Raw genomic sequence first — 19176 nt, forward strand, 5'->3', positions numbered from 1 at the left:
TGGAAAGCGGCTGGAGACAGTAGATGCTCAGTCCTGCTCCCTTGTGGCCACACCTCCTCACAATAACATCACCTGAGTGAGCTCATTCACTTTGAACTTTGACCTTGAGTCTTCACAGAGGCGTGACCTCTCAGATGACTGAGCACAGAAACCACTGAGTCAGCGCAGTGATTTATTTACTGTGCATGACAGTGCAGCTCTGATCATTTTATGGTTGCTCATTCAGAATAATGATCTCTTCAACAAATTTTGCTGAATAACGAAATGTCAGTTGTGTGATTTTTATTTATTTATTTTTTAATAAAAAGTGTCAAAACTGCAGCAGCCAGGAACTTTTGGAACTATTCACTGAAATTCACACACTGCTGTCAACAAGGCTTTAACTGGTGTTTAATAAACCTTGATCTAATTTTCTTGTGAATGACAAACAAAGCAATATGTATTTTTTTTAATTATTGTATGTTATTAAGTGCAGTGCTAATGTAGAAATGCTAAATTTAGTGTTATTGTCACATGCCGTGTAACACTTGTTTGACTTTCAAATATTTGAATATGAAGTCATTGTCAGGTTACTATTTAAACACTTGAATTTTAGCAAAGATTGTACACAGGTCTAATTTTAACCAAAAACTGCAAATGCTCTAAAAAGCTTTCAGTACTGGAGATGCATTTAAGACATGTGGAGGAACATGATACAATTATGTATTTAGCAGATTACTGCTTGTAGAAAAATAACTATATTTTTTTTTAAAGCTGTTCTTGCACTGGGTGATGGCAACATGGACAGAAAAGGACTGAAAATTACTTTTCAATCACCTTTTGAGTATTGTTTTTACCTGTCCTCATGAGTATTATTATCATACGTGATGCCTTATGCCTTTTTTTGTTTGTGGTCTACTTGATCCCCTGGTAGACCAGCTCAGCCATCCCGTCCCTGATGCCTTTGCTGTACTCCAGCGTGGCCCGGTGGACCTTCCACTCATACAGGCCACAACTGCGCACGTGCCGAAGAAATTTTGGGGCTCCTGGAAAAAGAATGTTGTCAGCCAAGATGATGGACCCCTTTCCCAGCAAACCACAGCCCTCCAACATCTGGAACATACAGAGGCAGTGCTTCATGTAACTGAGGAGAACAGTCACATTTGTTGAGAACTGAGCCCCCCCTCAGGGAGACACCAAAGATCATAAGGGGTGTGTGAGGTTTAGTCTGTTCTGAAGTTGCCAAAATCAAGAGTAAGCCGTGATGGTAGTAAACTAGACAATTACCCGCCCCAGGCCGGCTTAGATTCAGAGACTGAAATTAAAAATTCAGCTTCACCAACAAATCGTCACCTCCTACCTGTCCCAGATTCCAGAGAACTGTTAGGGCATGACTAATCCCTGGACCACACGTAATTATGCCGATTTCTGAACCGATCTTCCTCTTGCAACAATTTTAAGGCAGCCCTGACTATCGTGATGGCTCTAAAGACAATCTTATCAGATATTCTTGCTGTATATGGTCTAGTCCTGCTGGTCGTCAATCTATAGTCAACCACTATGCGTTATGCTCTGCCAGTACTCAAAGTATCACTTCCCGGAGAAGCCTTCATTGATTGCCGGCCCGCTATATTTAGTGTTTGGAGGGTACCCTCAGAATCGGTGTTATAACCAATGAACACTAAGGATCAGCTGAAGCCCAATACTCATTCGTACGTCAGACATACAACCCCAATTCCAATGAAGTTGGGATGTTGTGTAAAATGTAAATAATACAATGATTTTCAAATCCTCTTCAACCTATATTCAATTGAATACACCACAAAGACAAGATATTTAATGTTCAAACTGATAAACATATTTTTGTGCAAATATTTACTCATTTTGAAATGGATGCCTGCAACATGTTTCAAAAAAGCTGGGACAGTGGTATGTTTACCACTATATATATATATCTATATAAACACACGCACATTTCATGGTGTGGAGAACAAGGACAGCGGTAATACGGACTTCAGACCATTTTGGTCCAGTCTGCGCTGAATGCAGAGGTCCAGAGTGAGAGAAAAAAAAAAATTCTCTCTCTCTCTCTCTCTCTCTCTCTCTCTCTCTCTCTCTCTCTGTGTGTGTGTGTGTGTGTAAAGAGGCCACAATCCACAGTGAATCAATTTAGTCGCACAATAATTTCTTGCTGCATTTGATTCATTTGTGCAGGATGCTGAGTTGCTTGTGCACAGTGTACATACAAAATTTAGAGTCAGAGTGGGGGACATTATTGTGTTTATCTGGATAATACATTTATTGCGCACAAAATAGATTTTGATTGCACAGTGTGTGCATTGTGTGCATTCAGATAAATGCCTTGGCAATATGCACTAAAAATGAAATATTTAACTTGTGCACACAAATTAATCAAGCCAAATCAATCTGGTGGAATGGATTCTATGTTGCATGCAGACAAAGCATGTCAAGCCCTACATTTTCTTGCTTGTATATTTTCCTCTCCATGATTCCTCCCATGTACTGTGGTTGTGGAATGACACAATCACATGTACATTTGGAAGGTCTGATCCATTAATTTCCATTGTGTTGGTGTACAGAAACAAAATTGTGTCACTTTCCAAGTACTTATGAACCTGACTGTAAGCAGGCAGTAAACAACAGACACAAAGAGCTTATGACAATATCGGACAACACCATCATTCTGTATATACAGCATTTTTAGCACAGTATACCTTAAAGGGTGCAAATTTTTAAAATTTGTTCATACATTTATGTTTTGTCTGCTCCCATTTGGGACTATAAATGAGGGAAGCATTATCTCACTCTCACCAAGCGGTAAGCTTCAGTGGTCCCAAATGAGGCACACGCGGAAGAACAAAAATTTGCTGTTCCTTGAATGATCACTTGAGGCTGGCTCCAAAAGCAAGCAGCTTCCCCCTGAATTCCATGTTAAAATGTCCCACTTTAGAGCAGAAATAAACATGTTTACAGCCTGGTATTTTGTTCTCTATTGGTAGTTCCCACTACATGATAACTGTATGAGAGTTCCTCCCTCTGACTGGTTGGCTGCTAGGTGTTGTGGAGGACTGTCTATTGTTTCGAGCATTTTATTACAAATATCTGCAATAATGTATCGTGTTGGGTGGTGAGATATCTGAACAGATAATATAATGGCCCAGTCACATGGCACTTAACGAAGGGCAACGAAGCCGTAACAAAACAAGAAATCTGGACTTTTGTTGACATTTGTTGCCAGTTTTTAACCTTCGGTCAGCTTCGTTCCTGCAGGTTGCTTCATCAGGATTTTTAAACTGTCGAAAAATTTGAAAGGGCAACGAAAACCACAATTCGTCCGTATTTCATTTTGCTGTCGTTCGTGACTTTTTTATCGCTTGCTTAGTTTTTGTAACGTTAGCGTTTAGTTTGACTTCAGTCGACCAGCTGAATGTTTTCACACAGTACAGAAGCCGTTTCTGAGCACAGCTGCTGCCGGCAAACAGCATGTTTGCTTGTTTTTTTTTCATCTGGGTGGGGAGTGTGGGGGGAGGGGGGTCAGCTTCACTGGGCTCAGGCACCTTGTATAGGCCAGAATGAATCTTTTGTGTGGATACAATTAATTATTTTGCCAGAAGCAACTGCTGAATTTGAAACAACAAAACAGTTGTGTAATTTCCGACGGTACTTGAATGTAGCGGCAGCTTATTATTTTTTATTAAATATAACAATATGAGTGTAGGAATGACAATCCAGCCCTTATGCACATGTGGCAAAGGTAGATAATTCAAATGACTGTGTTACATCACCTTTCCTTCTAACAACACTCAATAAGTGTTTGGGAAGTGAGGACACTAATTGTTGAAGTTTGCAGGTGGATTTTTTTCCCCATTCTTGCTTGATGTACGACTTCAGTTGTTCAACAGTCTGGGGTCTCCGTTGTCGTATTTTGCGCTTCATAATGTGCCACACACTTTCAATGGGCGACAGGTCTGGACTGCAGGCAGGCAAGTCTAGTGCGCGCACTCTTTTACTGCGAAGCCATGCTGTTGTATCACGTGCAGAATGTGGCTTGGCATTGTCTTGCTGAAATAAGCAGGGACGTCCCTGACGTTGCCTGGATGGCAGCATGTGTTGCTCCAAAACCTGGATGTACCTTTCAGCATTGATGGTGCCATCACAGATGTATAAATTGCCCATGCCATGGGCACTAACACACCCCCATACCATCACAGATGCTGGCTTTTGAACTTTGCGCTGGTAACAATTTGGATGGTCTTCTTCCTCTTTTGTCCGGAGGACACGTCGTGCATGATTTCCAAAAACAATTTGAAATGTGGACTCATCAGACCACAGCACACTTTTCCACTTTGCGTCTGTCCATTTCAAATGAGCTCGGGTGCAGAGAAGGCAGCGGCATTTCTGGATGTTGTTGATGTATGGCATTCACTTTTCATGACAGAGTTTTAACTTGCACTGGAAGATGTAGCAACGAACTGTGTTAACTGACAATGGTTTTCTGAAGTGTTCCTGAGCCCACGTGGTAAGATCCTTTACACAATGATGTCGGTTTTTAATGCAGTGCTGCCTGAGGGATCGAAGGTCACGGGCATTCAATGTTGGTTTTCAGCCTTGCCGCTTATGTGTAGAAAGTTCTCCAGATTCTCTGAATCTTCTGATTATATTATGGACTGTAGATGATGGAATCCCTAAATTCCTTGCAATTGAATTTTGAGAAACATTGTTCTTTTGGACTATGTTTGTTCACGCAGTTGTTCACTAAGTGGTGATCCTCACTCCATCTTTGCGTGTGAACGGCTGAGCCTTTTGGGGATGCTCCTTTTATACCCATTCATGACACTCACCTGTTTCCAATTAACCTGTTCACCTGTGGAATGTTCCAAACAGGTGTTCTTTGAGCATTCATCAACTTTCCCAGTCTTTTGTTGCCCCTGTCCAGCTTTTTTGAAATGTATTGCTGGCATCCATTTCAAAATGAGCAAATATTTGCACAAAAACAAAAAAGTCTATCAGTTTGACCATTAAATATCTGTTATATTGTCTTTGTGGTGTATTCAACTGAATATAGGTTGAAGAGGATTTGCAAATCATTGCATTCTGTTTTTATTTACAGTAGTGTTCAGAATAATAGTAGTGCTATGTGACTAAAAATATTAATCCAGGTTTTGAGTATATTTCTTATTGTTACATGGGAAACAAGGTACCAGTAGATGCAGTAGATTCTCACAAATCCAACAAGACCAAGCATTCATGATATGCACACTCTTAAGGCTATGAAATTGGGCTATTAGTAAAAAAAAAAGTAGAAAAGGGGGTGTTCACAATAATAGTAGCATCTGCTGTTGACGCTACAAACTTAAAACTATTATGTTCAAACTGCTTTTTTAGCAATCCCGTGAATCACTAAACTAGTATTTAGTTGTATAACCACAGTTTTTCATGATTTCTTCACATCTGCGAGGCATTAATTTTGTTGGTTTGGAACCAAGATTTTGCTCGTTTACTAGTGTGCTTGGGGTCATTGTCTTGTTGAAATATTCATTTCAAGGGCATGTCCTCTTCAGCATAAGGCAACATGACCTCTTCAAGTATTTTGACATATCCAAACTGATCCATGATACCTGGTATGCGATATAGGCCCAACACCATAGTAGGAGAAACATGCCCATATCATGATGCTTGCGCCACCATGCTTCACTGTCTTCATTGTAGATGAACAGCCTATAACACAACACAGCCTATAACAGCCTATTCCACAAAATTGATGAACTGACTGACTGAATGCCACACTACTATTATTGTGAACACCCCCTTTTCTACTTTTTTTTTTATTAATAGCCCAATTTCATAGCCTTAAGAGTGTGCATATCATGAATGCTTGGTCTTGTTGGATTTGTGAGAATCTACTGAATCTACTTGTTGTGTGGGCCGCTGAAGAGGAGGTACTGCTGGCCCACCACCACCAGAGGGCGCCCTGCCTGGAGTGCGGGCTCCAGGCACTAGGGGGCGCTGCCGCCTTGCAGGAGCAGCCAGAGTGACAGCTGTCACCCATCACCTGCGACAGCTGTCATCAATCATCGGATCTGCAGGGGTATATCAGCAGGACGGCATCTCCACCTCATTGCCGAGATATCGCTCTACCAAAGAGGTAACGTTCTCAGCCGATTCTATTGTCTTCCTGACAGTAATACTTTGTTGCTTGTGTGCAGATAGTGAGTAGTACAGCTGGAGACTGTATTGGACTTTTTTTTGGATAAGTACTCACATTCTTACACTACAGTATTTTTCTGACGAGAGGTGGAGGTGGTGTTTCCACCCTACGTGTTGCTGGGTGCTGCCGCACCCACACCTGACTGTTTCTGTTCCTCGCCAGCAGTACCGGATCCGACGAGCGGAGGCAGTGGCCACCTGGGAGTTCGGGACTTGGCGGCTCCAGTATTCCCGGGGTTCGGTGGTGGAGGAAATCGGGTGGTTCCGGTTCGACTTGGACAGACGTCTCCTATCTTCGAGCCTGCCCACACGACACCGTTGACGTTTGGCTTATTTCGATATTGTAATCAGTTGTGTTTTCTCTCAAAAATTCTTGAAAGGGTAGTTGTAAAACAGCTAACTGATCATCTGCAGAGGAATGGTCTATTTGAAGAGTTTCAGTCAGGTTTTAGAATTCATCATAGTACAGAAACAGCATTAGTGAAGGTTACAAATGATCTTCTTATGGCCTCGGACAGTGGACTCATCTCTGTGCTTGTTCTGTTAGACCTCAGTGCTGCTTTTGATACTGTTGACCATGGAATTTTGTTACAGAGATTGGAGCATGCCATAGGTATTAAAGGCACTGCGCTGCGGTGGTTTGAATCATATTTGTCTAATAGATTACAATTTGTTCATGTAAATGGGGAATCTTCTTCACAGACTAAAGTTAATTATGGAGTTCCACAAGGTTCTGTGCTAGGACCAATTTTATTCACTTTATATATGCTTCCCTTAGGCAATATTATTAGACGGTATTGCTTAAATTTTCATTGTTACGCAGATGATACCCAGCTTTATCTATCCATGAAGCCAGAGGACACACACCAATTAGCTAAACTGCAGGATTGTCTTACAGACATAAAGACATGGATGACCTCTAATTTCCTGCTTTTAAACTCAGATAAAACTGAAGTTATTGTACTTGGCCCCACAAATCTTAGAAACATGGTGTCTAACCAGATCCTTACTCTGGATGGCATTACCCTGACCTCTAGTAATACTGTGAGAAATCTTGGAGTCATTTTTGATCAGGATATGTCATTCAAGGCGCATATTAAACAAATATGTAGGACTGCTTTTTTGCATTTACGCAATATCTCTAAAATTAGAAAGGTCTTGTCTCAGAGTGATGCTGAAAAACTAATTCATGCATTTATTTCCTCTAGGCTGGACTATTGTAATTCATTATTATCAGGTTGTCCTAAAAGTTCCCTAAAAAGCCTTCAGTTAATTCAAAATGCTGCAGCTAGAGTACTGACGGGGACTGGAAGGAGAGAGCATATCTCACCCATATTGGCCTCTCTTCATTGGCTTCCTGTTAATTCTAGAATAGAATTTAAAATTCTTCTTCTTACTTATAAGGTTTTGAATAATCAGGTCCCATCTTATCTTAGGGACCTCGTAGTACCATATCACCCCAATAGAGCGCTTCGCTCTCAGACTGCAGGCTTACTTGTAGTTCCTAGGGTTTGTAAGAGTAGAATGGGAGGCAGAGCCTTCAGCTTTCAGGCTCCTCTCCTGTGGAACCAGCTCCCAATTCAGATCAGGGAGACAGACACCCTCTCTACTTTTAAGATTAGGCTTAAAACTTTCCTTTTTGCTAAAGCTTATAGTTAGGGCTGGATCAGGTGACCCTGAACCATCCCTTAGTTATGCTGCTATAGACGTAGACTGCTGGGGGGTTCCCATGATGCACTGTTTCTTTCTCTTTTTGCTCTGTATGCACCACTCTGCATTTAATCATTAGTGATCGATCTCTGCTCCCCTCCACAGCATGTCTTTTTCCTGGTTCTCTCCCTCAGCCCCAACCAGTCCCAGCAGAAGACTGCCCCTCCCTGAGCCTGGTTCTGCTGGAGGTTTCTTCCTGTTAAAAGGGAGTTTTTTCCTTCCCACTGTAGCCAAGTGCTTGCTCACAGGGGGTCGTTTTGACCGTTGGGGTTTTACATAATTATTGTATGGCCTTGCCTTACAATATAAAGCGCCTTGGGGCAACTGTTTGTTGTGATTTGGCGCTATATAAAAAAATTGATTGATTGATTGATTGTGTTTGTTGTGCGTGTTTCACAACAGTAAAGCTTTGTTATTTGACTTCCTCCATTGTCCGTTCATTTGCGCCCCCTGTTGTGGGTCCGTGTTCCTACACTTTCCCAACACTAGTGGTACCTTGTTTCCCATGTCACAATAAGAAATATACTCAAAACCTGGATTAATCTTTTTAGTCACATAGCACTACTATTATTCTGAACACTACTGTACATTTCACATAACATCCCAACTTCATTGGAATTGGGGTTGTACATCCAGGTTGAATGCTCATTTTACATTGGTTAGACAAGTCTCTTCCCCAATACAGATGGGGTTGTCTGACCGTGTGTGTCAGAACAATGAAAGAGATTGAATCATGGCGGCGACTGCAGATACTGTTGTCGATGAAGACAGCATTCTTGACAACACAGAACTGGAGAATAGGGAATTATTCAGGGAAATCTTTGACAGAAGATTCCGATGACGATTTCCTGGGTTTCGAGTCAGATGACCTCAAAGACTACGAACTGGAGCCTTCAGAACTTGAAGATATAAACTGGACATATACAACCCCTGGCAAAAATTATGGAATCACCAGCCTCTGAGGATGTTCATTCAGTTGTTTAATTTTGTAGAAAAAAAGCAGATCACAGACATGACACAAAACTAAAGTCATTTCAGATGGCAACTTTCTGGCTTTACGAAACACTATAAGAAATCAAGAAAAAAGATTGTGGCAGTCAGTAACGGTTACTTTTTTAGACCAAGCAGAGGAAAAAAATATGGAATCACTCAATTCTGAGGAAAGAATTATGGAATCACCCTGTAAATTTTCATCCCCAAAACTAACACCTGCATCATATCAGATCTGCTCGTTAGTCTGCATCTAAAAAGGAGTGAACACACCTTGGAGAGCTGTTGCACCAAGTGGACTGACATTAATCATGGCTCCAACACGAGAGATGTCAATTGAAACAAAGGAGAGGATTATCAAACTCTTAAAAGAGAGTAAATCATCATGCAATGTTGCAAAAGATGTTGGTTATTCAAAGTCAGCTGTGTCTAAACTCTGGACCAAATACAAACAACATGGGAAGGTTGTTAAAGGCAAACATACTGGTAGACCAAGGAAGACATCAAAGCGTCAAGACAGAAAACTTAAAACAATATGTCTCAAAAATCAAAAATGCACAACAAAACAAATGAGGAACGAATGGAGGAAACTGGAGTCAACGTCTGTGACCGAACTGTAAGAAACTGCCTAAAGGAAATGGGATTTACATACAGAAAAGCTAAACGAAAGCCATCATTAACACCTAAACAGAAAAAAAACAAGGTTACAATGGGCTAAGGAAAAGCATTCGTGGACTGTGGATGACTGGATGAAAGTCATATTCAGTGATGAATCTCAAATCTGCATTGGGCAAGGTGATGATGCTGGAACTTTTGTTTGGTGCCGTTCCAGTGAGATTTATAATGATGACTGCCTGAAGAGAACATGTAAATTTCCACAGTCATTGATGATATGGGGCTGCATGTAAGGTAAAGGCACTGGGGAGATGGCTGTCATTACATCATCAATAAATGCACAAGTTTACGTTGATATTTTGGACACTTTTCTTATCCATCAATTGAAAGGATGTTTGGGGATGTTTCAAGATGATAATGCATCTTGCCATAGAGCAAAACTGCGAAAACATTCCTTGTAAAAAGACACATAGGGTCAATGTCATGGCATAGGGTCAATGTCAACGAGTAGATCTGATTTGATGCAGGTGTTAGTTTGGGGGATGAAAATTTACAGGGTGATTCCATAATTTCTTCCTCAGAATTGAGTGATTCCATATTTTTTTCCTCTGCTTGGTCTAAAAAGCAACCGTTACTGACTGCCACAATCTTTTTTTCTTGATTTCTTATAGTGTTTCTTAAAGCCAGAAAGTTGTCATTTGAAATGACTTTAGTTTTGTGTCATGTCTGTGATCTGCTTTTTTTCTACAAAATTAAACAACTGAATGAACATCCTCCGAGGCCGGTGATTCCATAATTTTTGCCAGGGGTTGTATACACGCAAACACATACAGGTGTCTCTTATTATATAGAATCAGTAAAAACATACCAACATGTTTCAGGTGTTCCTGCAATGACTAAAAAGCACTGGCATGTTTGTTTTTTTTACTGCTAGCCATGAAGAATTAAAGGGTTTTTAACTTTAACCTGGATCCTCTTGAGTGCCTCAGATTTACTCCACTGTATAAACTTTCTGAATCCCAAAACCAAAGCACAGCCAGGTACCACTCCTAACTTATTATTATTTTACTGTGTATTGTTCACATGACTCTAAAAAGTAACTATAAACAAAAGCAGTCAGTGAAATGTGATGAAGTAAAAAGTACAATATTTGCCTCTGATATGTAGTGGAGTAAAAGTAAAATGGCTGAAAGTAGAAATGGTCAAGTAAAAGTACCTCAAATCTACAGTTTGAATCAGTTTCAAATCCAGCAGGCTTTTCAAGTTCGAGGTCTGTTAGAAAAGTATCGGACCTTTTTATTTTTTTCAAAAACCTGATGGATTTGAATCACGTGTGCTTGCATGGGCAAACCTTGAACCTTCGTGCACATGTGTGAACTTTTCCACGTCTGTTGATTGCATCATTTGCTGGTAAGCAGCCTTTGTGTGGGACGTGTGTCGTGCGCTCAGCGTTTTTTCATTCCAAGGAAAAAGACGGAACAACTGGAGCAGCGCCGCATCAAATTTTGCCAAAAACTGGGTGACAGCCAGGTGGAAACCATTCGGATTATTCAGACGGCTTTCGGTGACTTTTCAGTCATGTGACTATCCGAGAAATTGTGGAAGAGGTGGGCATGTCACAGCATGTCCTGTGAGACTTCAACACGAAGGCGCTTCTGCTCCGCCGTCAGAAGCTTCAGGAAAGAATTTCGCCGCCACTCTTTTCATGGCAAAATCTTCTTTCACAGTGGAATGTACCGAAATGTCCACCTCTTCCGCAATTTCTCGGATAGTCACACGATGGTCCTGCATCACCACAGCGTTCACTTTGGAAATGATCTGGTCGTTTCAGCGTGTTGATGGCCGACCGGAGCGTGGCTCGCTCTCCACTGTTGTATGGACGTCTTTAAACCAGTTGTACCGCTCCTTAATCTGTGTGATGCTCATAGCATCGTCACCGAAAGCCGTCTGAATAATCTGCATGGTTTCCACCTGGCTGTCGCCCAGTTTCTGGCAAAATTTGATGCGGCACTACTCCAGTCGTTCCGTCTTTTTCCGTGGAATGAAAAAACGCCGAGCGCACGACACACGTCCCACACAAAGGCTGCTTACCAGAAAATAATGCAATCGACAGGCGTGAAAAAATTCACGCATGCGCATGAAGGTTCAAGATTTGCTCATGCAAGCACACGTGATTCAAATCCATCAGATTTTTGAAAAAAATAAAAAGGTCTGATACTTTTCTAACAGAACTCGTATATGTGTTGTAATTTTTCTGTCATGTATGTTGTTGCTGTATGTGTTCATTTGTTATCAATAGGACATAAAACACGTTCCTGACAGAATCAGAATTTAAGATGATGCAAAACGGTTTTTGTTTTCTCAGAGATGAATTCTTGGCACCTGAAGATCAGGAAGGTAGCATTTCTTCCAGTGGTCCATGAAGACAAAATCCAGCCTGTCGATGCCATAGTCAGACCGCAAGCGAGGAATCACCTCATCAGAAGGATTCACAATGAGCTCCACCTGGAGGAAACACAGGTGTTAGAACCCAAAATGTGTGAATGAGTCTCTGTCTTCAGTGGAATAAACACAAACAGGTTCTGTGTAAAAGCAGTACTGATGATTTCTCACCGTGTCCTCATCAAACCCTGCGAGGCGGATGATTTTCTCAGCGATGATAGCGTTTCTCTGGTCCATCTCCACACTGTAGATCCTGGCACCTAGAGGCAGAGCCCGGGCCAGCCGCACGGTGCTGTACCCACAGTGGGTACCCAGTTCCAGAATGGTCAGGGGGCTCTGCTGCATCAGCAGCCGGTCCAGGATCTCCCCTTCACATCAACATGAATAATGACTGTAATAATCAGACCTTTGTTTGTATGGGGCGTTCACCAGCAGTATCAACAACAGGTTGAATGAATGAATGAATGAATTTATTTATTTTGGCACACAAACTCAACAATAACAAAAAAACTGATATACAAGACAATTCCCAGTGACATGTGACCAAAAAGGCCTCAGCTCGGCTGGCGCCTAGCAGCTGACTTAGAACTGGTGCGGACCAGGGGAATCCGACTGTTTAATTAAAACAAAGCTGAAGGGAGGTTTAAAACACAAGACAGGGAACAAAGTTAATACAGATGAAATATGTCTCATATAGGACCTTTGGTGCTGATGCATATCCCCATATGTGAGGCAGATGAGAGGCTACGGCCTCAATAGATGAGACGCCAGTCCATCACAGGCTACTTCCCCAACCAAGGCTGGTACCCATTTAAAACTGGATGGACTGAGACAGTGCATTTTGGTCAAGGACAGGTGGTGTAAACCAGGAAGTGGGGCCTAAGTCTACATTCTGGTAGCCCCAACTCCTTGTTCCACTGAGCAACCTGCAACATACAGAACCTGTGCTGACTGTAGCCTTGAAGGTTTTCAAACATTTGTTTTGGAACAGTTTGTGATGTATTGAGGCCCCATTTAGCATGTGGTGTCTTCTTTTGAGGACTTTGGAACAATATTCTGAAACATGGGTGTTGTTATGTTTTTGAACTATTCTGGAACAGTGTTTCTCCAGTTTGCCATTACTAATATACTGTACTGACAAATAGTTTAGTTCTGTTCCCCAGCGTCACCTTCTATACAGCCCTTCATTCTGGTTTTACTGAACTATTCTGTTGTATATTTTGTTGCATATTTGCCTACATATTAGGCATGTTTCCCCCAGCAGGTTGTTAGATGACACTCCTGTGAAGTTTGGTGCTGCTGGTGGAGTGCACTGATGAGCGCATAACATAAACAGTGTCCAGCAGGTGGCAGACAAACCACGTGTAAATTCCACCACAGATGCTTAGAATTTTCCATAATCGATCCAGCAGCCACTAGCCATCCAGCAGGTGGCAAACATGTTCATGGCACATTCCACAGGTAAAACAAAGCTCACTCACTCATCTTCAACTGCTTATCCGGGATCGGGTCGCGAGGGCAACAGTTCCGGCAGGGGACCCCACACTTCCCTTTCCTGGGCCACATTAACCACCTCTGACTGGTGGATCCTGAGGTGTTCCCATGCCAGTGTGGAAATATAATCTCTCCACCTAGTCCTGGGTCTTCAATGTTGTTTCCTCCCAGATGGACGTGCCTGGACCACCTCCGTAGGGAGGCGCACAGAGGGGCATCCTTACCAGATGCCCAAACGACCTCAGCTGGCTCATTTCAACGCGAAGGAGCAGCTGCTCTACTCCGAGCTCCTCACAGATGACCAAACGTCTCACCTTATCTCTAAGGGGGACACAGCCCCCCCAAGTAAGCCTATTTCAGCCGTTTGTACCTGTGATCTAGTTCTTTTGGTCATGACCCAACCCTCATGAACATAGGTGAGAGTAGGAACGAAGATTGACCAGTAGATTGAGAGCTTCATCTTTTGGCTCAGCTCCCTTTTCATCACAACAGTACGGTAGAGCGAATGCAACACAGCCCCGCTGCGCTGTCCTGAGGTACTTGAACTCCTTCAGAAAACAAAGCTGTTTGCTTTTAAATTAATATACTTCAACAAAGTTAATCATAATCTATTCACTTCGTCATCATATGATCTCATAGCATTATTGTTTTGAGTTATTGTTTACACAGACTTGAATGTATAACTCACCCCAACTCCTCTGCATTGCTGTAAACATCTGTGCTCTTACCAGCAGAGGGTATATATACATACTGTCTTTAAATCACACGTTATAATAATCAAATCATACAAAACTGAGTTCAGTCGATTTAAAAGTCTCAACAAGACTCACACTGTGTAATCAGAAGTGGCAGATTATTTCACAGTAAGAAAAGTCTCTTTGGAGTGCATCTTACGAGGGTAGGCTGAAAAGTTCTAAGGCTCACCAAGAAGGAGAAATGCCATTTCAATAAAACTTGGCATGCATTAAGTTCAACTCTTCTGATGACTAACTGTGTTTTTTCTTCCAGGTTGTGAGGTAGTTTGTGGTTCATAGCCAAGTTTGAAAGTTCGTGGTAGAGGGAAACGGCAAAAATGGACAAAATCTGGCATCGCAGTGTGATTAAGTACCTGCATAAGAAGGGGTTAAAGCCCAAGGACATTCATGGGTGATTCTTAGACTACGGGCACTTATTATGTCCTTTGAACATATTGTATGAAAAACAGAAAAAAGGGGAAATTTCACACTTTTATAGTTATCTTTACAATGAAAGTGTGTTAAGAAATTTGTTCTAGTAGTCTATGTTGACTTTTTCACCTTTTTTTCAGCATCATTATATGCAAATATTGCCATTTTGTGCTTGTCCCACACCCAGACTTTTGATCTTCAATGATAAAAATGAATGGTAAAGAAACGTTTTTTCTAATGTTTTAAAATATCTCTGAATAAAATATCAGTAAAATAATCAAAACATAATTGGGGTATTCAATGTCATACAACTGTTGTGATTTTTTAAAACAAAATGTAGTTGTCCCACACTATTGCCATAATTTCAACCACAACACTGTAATGTCCCTAAACAGTTTGTATGAAAGATTGTTTGGGTAGTTTCTATGGAGATAAACAGTGACATCAGAGCACATGTATATACCGCCAAATCACAACAAACAGTTGCCCCAAGGCGCTTTATATTGTAAGGCAATGGTGTGGTGGAAATTACATTTACAAGGCCAATAGTGCCCGTAGTTAAAGAATCACTCTCTTTCGGATATGGTTGCTACATTAGGGGATGAAGCTCCCTCCATATTTACAGTGCAGAAGTGGGCAGCTGAATTTAAGAGGTGCAGAGAGAGCCTTGAAGATGACCCAAGGTCTGGGCGGCCTGCAACAGCCACAACCCAGAAAAACATTGACCTTGTTCATGAAATGGTGATGGACGACAGACGATCGACGATTAATCAGCTAGCAGATGCTGTTGGAATATCCCGTGAGAGAATTGAACACATTCTGCATGACGAACTTGGAATGTCAAAGGTGTCAGCTCGGTGGGTGCCACGTCTTCTGATGCCTGATCAGAAATGCACCAGGCTAGTCATGTCAAAGGGAGACTTGGCGCAATTTGAAGAGGATCCAGCCAATTACATGGAACGTTTTCTTACCCAGTATGAGTGTTGGGTTCACCACTTTGAACCAGAGACAAAAAAACAATTAATGCAGTGGAAACACCCAAGGTCACACCTCCAAAGAAGGCCAAGGTGTTGTGTGGGCCGCTGAAGAGGAGGTACTGCTGCCCCACCACCACAAGATGGTGCCCTGCTTGAAGTGCAGGCTTCAAGTACGAGAGGGCGTCGGAGCGACCGGGAGTGAAAGCTGTCACTTATCATCAGTACCAGCTGTCACTCATCCACTAATCATCACCATCACCATAAAGGCCGGACTGCAACTCCACCTCCCCGCCGAGAAATCAGCTACCCTAAAGGTAATTTCTCTGCTGAAATTAAACTGAACAAGAGTCTGATCTCATTTACAGCCGTTTTCCTGTGACGTGTTCCTATCTGCTGTATTGGCGTTTGGTGTGGACTGCGACGGCTTCGCCTCACACCCCAACCAGATAAGTGGTTTCACAGGAGCTGTACGAGTGTGTTATTGGAGGTGGAGATTCTCCCTCCTTACAGAACACAGACTGAAGAATTACTGAGTGTGCGAACTCACACTCACCTGCACTGTTTCTGTTCTCTCTGCCAGCAGTACCAGGTCTGACAGCTGGAGACGGTGGCCACCTGGGGACCCAGGACTTGGCGGCTCCGGTGTTCTTCAGATCCATTGGTGGTGGAAGCCATGTGGGATCCGGCTTGTTTTCTGGACGGACGTCTCCTATCCTCGAGCCTGCCCACACGTCACTCAACGTATAATTGACTGTTTTTCCAAACCTGTTTTGTCTATATTCCATTGTGCACGTCATAACATTAAATTGTTACTGTTTTGGCTTATCCATTGCCCGTTCATTTACGCCCCCTGTTGTGGGTCCGTGTTCCTACACTTTCACAACACAAGGTCGTTTCGTCTGCGGGGAAGGTCCTGGTTTCAGTTTTCTGGGATGTCAAGGGCATTGTGTTCGTGGACTATCTTGAAAAGGGACAAACCATAAATGGACAGTACTATTCTAACCTACTGAGACAGTTACGCGAGGCTATCAAAAAGAAGCGACCAGGAAAGCTGACGAAAGGGGTGCTGTTCCATCAAGACAATGCCCCAGCTCACAAGTCAACAGTGGCCATGGCCACTATCCATGAGTGTGGATTCGAACTGGTAGATCACCCACCATACTCCCCTGACTTGGCACCCTCGGACTTTCATCTGTTCCCAAACCTGAAAAAAAAAACTTGGCTGGGAAGCACTGTCGGAGCAATGATGAGGTGATGGCTGCCACTGAGGACTATTTTGACTCTCAAGATGAAAGCTTCTATGCCAAGGGAATCGAAGTACTCAAGCACCGCTGGAAGAAGTCTGTGGAGTTACAGGGAGACTATGTAGAAAAATAACCCTGAATTTGTTCAATTCGACAACTGCATCATAGTCAGCCTTAGAACTTTTCAGCCTACCCTCGTAAACCTGCATTTTGAGACTCAGAAATGAGTATTTCTAAAAGTCTCAGGGACATTTACATGTCTATGACTTCAAACAGAACTGTCCAAATCATAATCTGCACAGTGACTTGTACTTTTTATGGCCACCTACATTGAAAATGGAATGTTCCCCTACTACTTTGTGTGAATTAAAAAGTCTACGGTCATAGAGCTTTCTCTTATTGTGTCTCTGTTTTGTGGAATGATCTCCCTGCATCAATAAAACAGTCAGATTCTGTAGAGACTTTCAAGTCCAGACTTAAGACGCACTTATTTTCCCTTTCATATAGCTAGCATACTGGCATAGTATAGTTCTATGCTTTTTACTCTTAATTCATTTTATTAGGAAACGAAGCGTGCCGCGGCCTCAACTTTACCTAAATTCTGGGTCTGTTAGTGAAGCTTAGGGCTAGTGGCCGGCGATCACCTTAGTATTTCTTCTGTTTTTCTTGTTCTTTAATGCTGACAAATTATACAGGGTGGGCCAATAAAATGTTAAAACTTTTTGATCGTATACAAGTTTTTGAAATGAAAACTTATTCAAAAATTTTATTTACAGACTTGTAATAGAAGCATCAAATTAACAATTGATACCAAGGTTTCCCACTTTCTCTCTTGTTTTCCCACACAGTTCAATAATTGATGACATGTTCAGTCCACGCTCCTCTTATTTGGATTACAGATGCAACACGCACATTGAAGTTTGTGATGACATTGCTACACATTTCAAGAGGGATGAAAAAGAAATTCAGAGAATCCCTCTTGAGAATCCCTCCCTAATGATTTCTCATAAGCATTTTTTAAGTACTTCAATTTTTTTTCATCTGCTCACCTTTTTTAGGCCCAATGTTGCTGATGAACTCCAACTTAGTGCACCAGATGTCAAAAGCCTCCAAGATGCTGTCTGGGTCTCCTGGGGTGGCATGTGTGAGCACGTACTGAAATGCTCGCTCCTTCCCTGCTCAGACCAGTCACACAGTCCTTCCACAGCCGAACCAGCACGGCCCGGTAGAACAAACACAAAGTAGTAACGGTACCTGATGATCAGTGTCAGCAGCAGGGGCAGGAAGGCCAAGCGATCGCAGGTGACACCATCCTGATGTGTGCACACAGCAAAAACACAGCTCATGCCACTTACTCATTATCGTTAGAAAAATGATCTAAAAGGGACACATGAGACAGCAGGGTGCAAGATTTGTAAGTGTTCATTTTATGATGGTGTGCCTCTTCAAAATAACCATGATTTTTTTATAGTACAATATATTTTACTGTTTTACATTTACAGACACACAGCAGCCTTCAACCATCAATAACACATTTTTTAATGGGACAAGCTGTGCAAAAACAGTGTAAAATGAATGACAGTTCAGCAAGATGCACAACTGGTACACAGATAATAAAGAGAAAACAAATAATGAAGCTTTTTTATTTGTGCAGTGGAATGAATATTTTCATGAGCTGAATGGAACGTTTCATTTTTCAATTCATGCAAATGCTCTTACCATTGCACTTATAAACATTCATTATTTGTATCATATGACACCTAAATAGATCTGTCAATCAATGCTACAAGCATTAGCCAAGGCAAGTCCACCTGCTATAGTATAATGGACACATTTTTACGAAAAAGTAGTGGAGTCGTTCTATGGAGTAAAACGTATGGAACCAAAATTAATGCTAACTGGAACCAAAGAGCTGTGAATACATTTGTAGATTTAAATACACCCCTTCTGTTTTTTGGTGGTGATCTAAATTGCATTATTGATCCTACACTTGATAGGTCTACCTCCAGCATAAAACCCCCCTCTGCTATGTCCAAATCTTTTTCAGACTTTATGACCCAAAACAGATACATTTATCCTTGGAGATTTCATAAGACACAAACCAGAGAATATTCTTTTTTCTTGCATGTTCGTCACACATATTCTCGTATCGATTATTTATTTTTTTCAATTAATGGCTCTTTAATTTCAAAACTTCAGAATTCAGAATATCTTCCATTTGTGATCTCAGATCATGCACCTTTGGCTCTTGATATTGCCTTGTCCCCTTACCATACATCTCAACCTTCTTGAGGTTAAACCTCTTGCTACTCACTGACTCTACCTCTGTGA

General features: G+C 41.8%; 1 protein-coding gene across 1 annotated transcript; it reads right to left on the minus strand.

Moving 5' to 3' along the window:
* Positions 1 to 719: 719 nt before the first annotated feature.
* LOC117509211 (transmembrane O-methyltransferase homolog) lies at positions 720 to 18157 on the minus strand. Its single transcript, XM_034168938.1, is given in 8 exon segments — positions 720 to 833; positions 890 to 1092; positions 11905 to 12027; positions 12136 to 12332; positions 17895 to 18015; positions 18017 to 18079; positions 18081 to 18139; positions 18142 to 18157. Coding segments are annotated over 7 exon segments (777 nt in total). The 3' UTR covers positions 720 to 833; positions 890 to 894.
* Positions 18158 to 19176: the final 1019 nt, after the last annotated feature.

The sequence above is a fragment of the Thalassophryne amazonica genome, chromosome 4, assembly GCF_902500255.1.
Source record: "Thalassophryne amazonica chromosome 4, fThaAma1.1, whole genome shotgun sequence".
Taxonomy (NCBI): Eukaryota; Metazoa; Chordata; class Actinopteri; order Batrachoidiformes; family Batrachoididae; genus Thalassophryne; species Thalassophryne amazonica.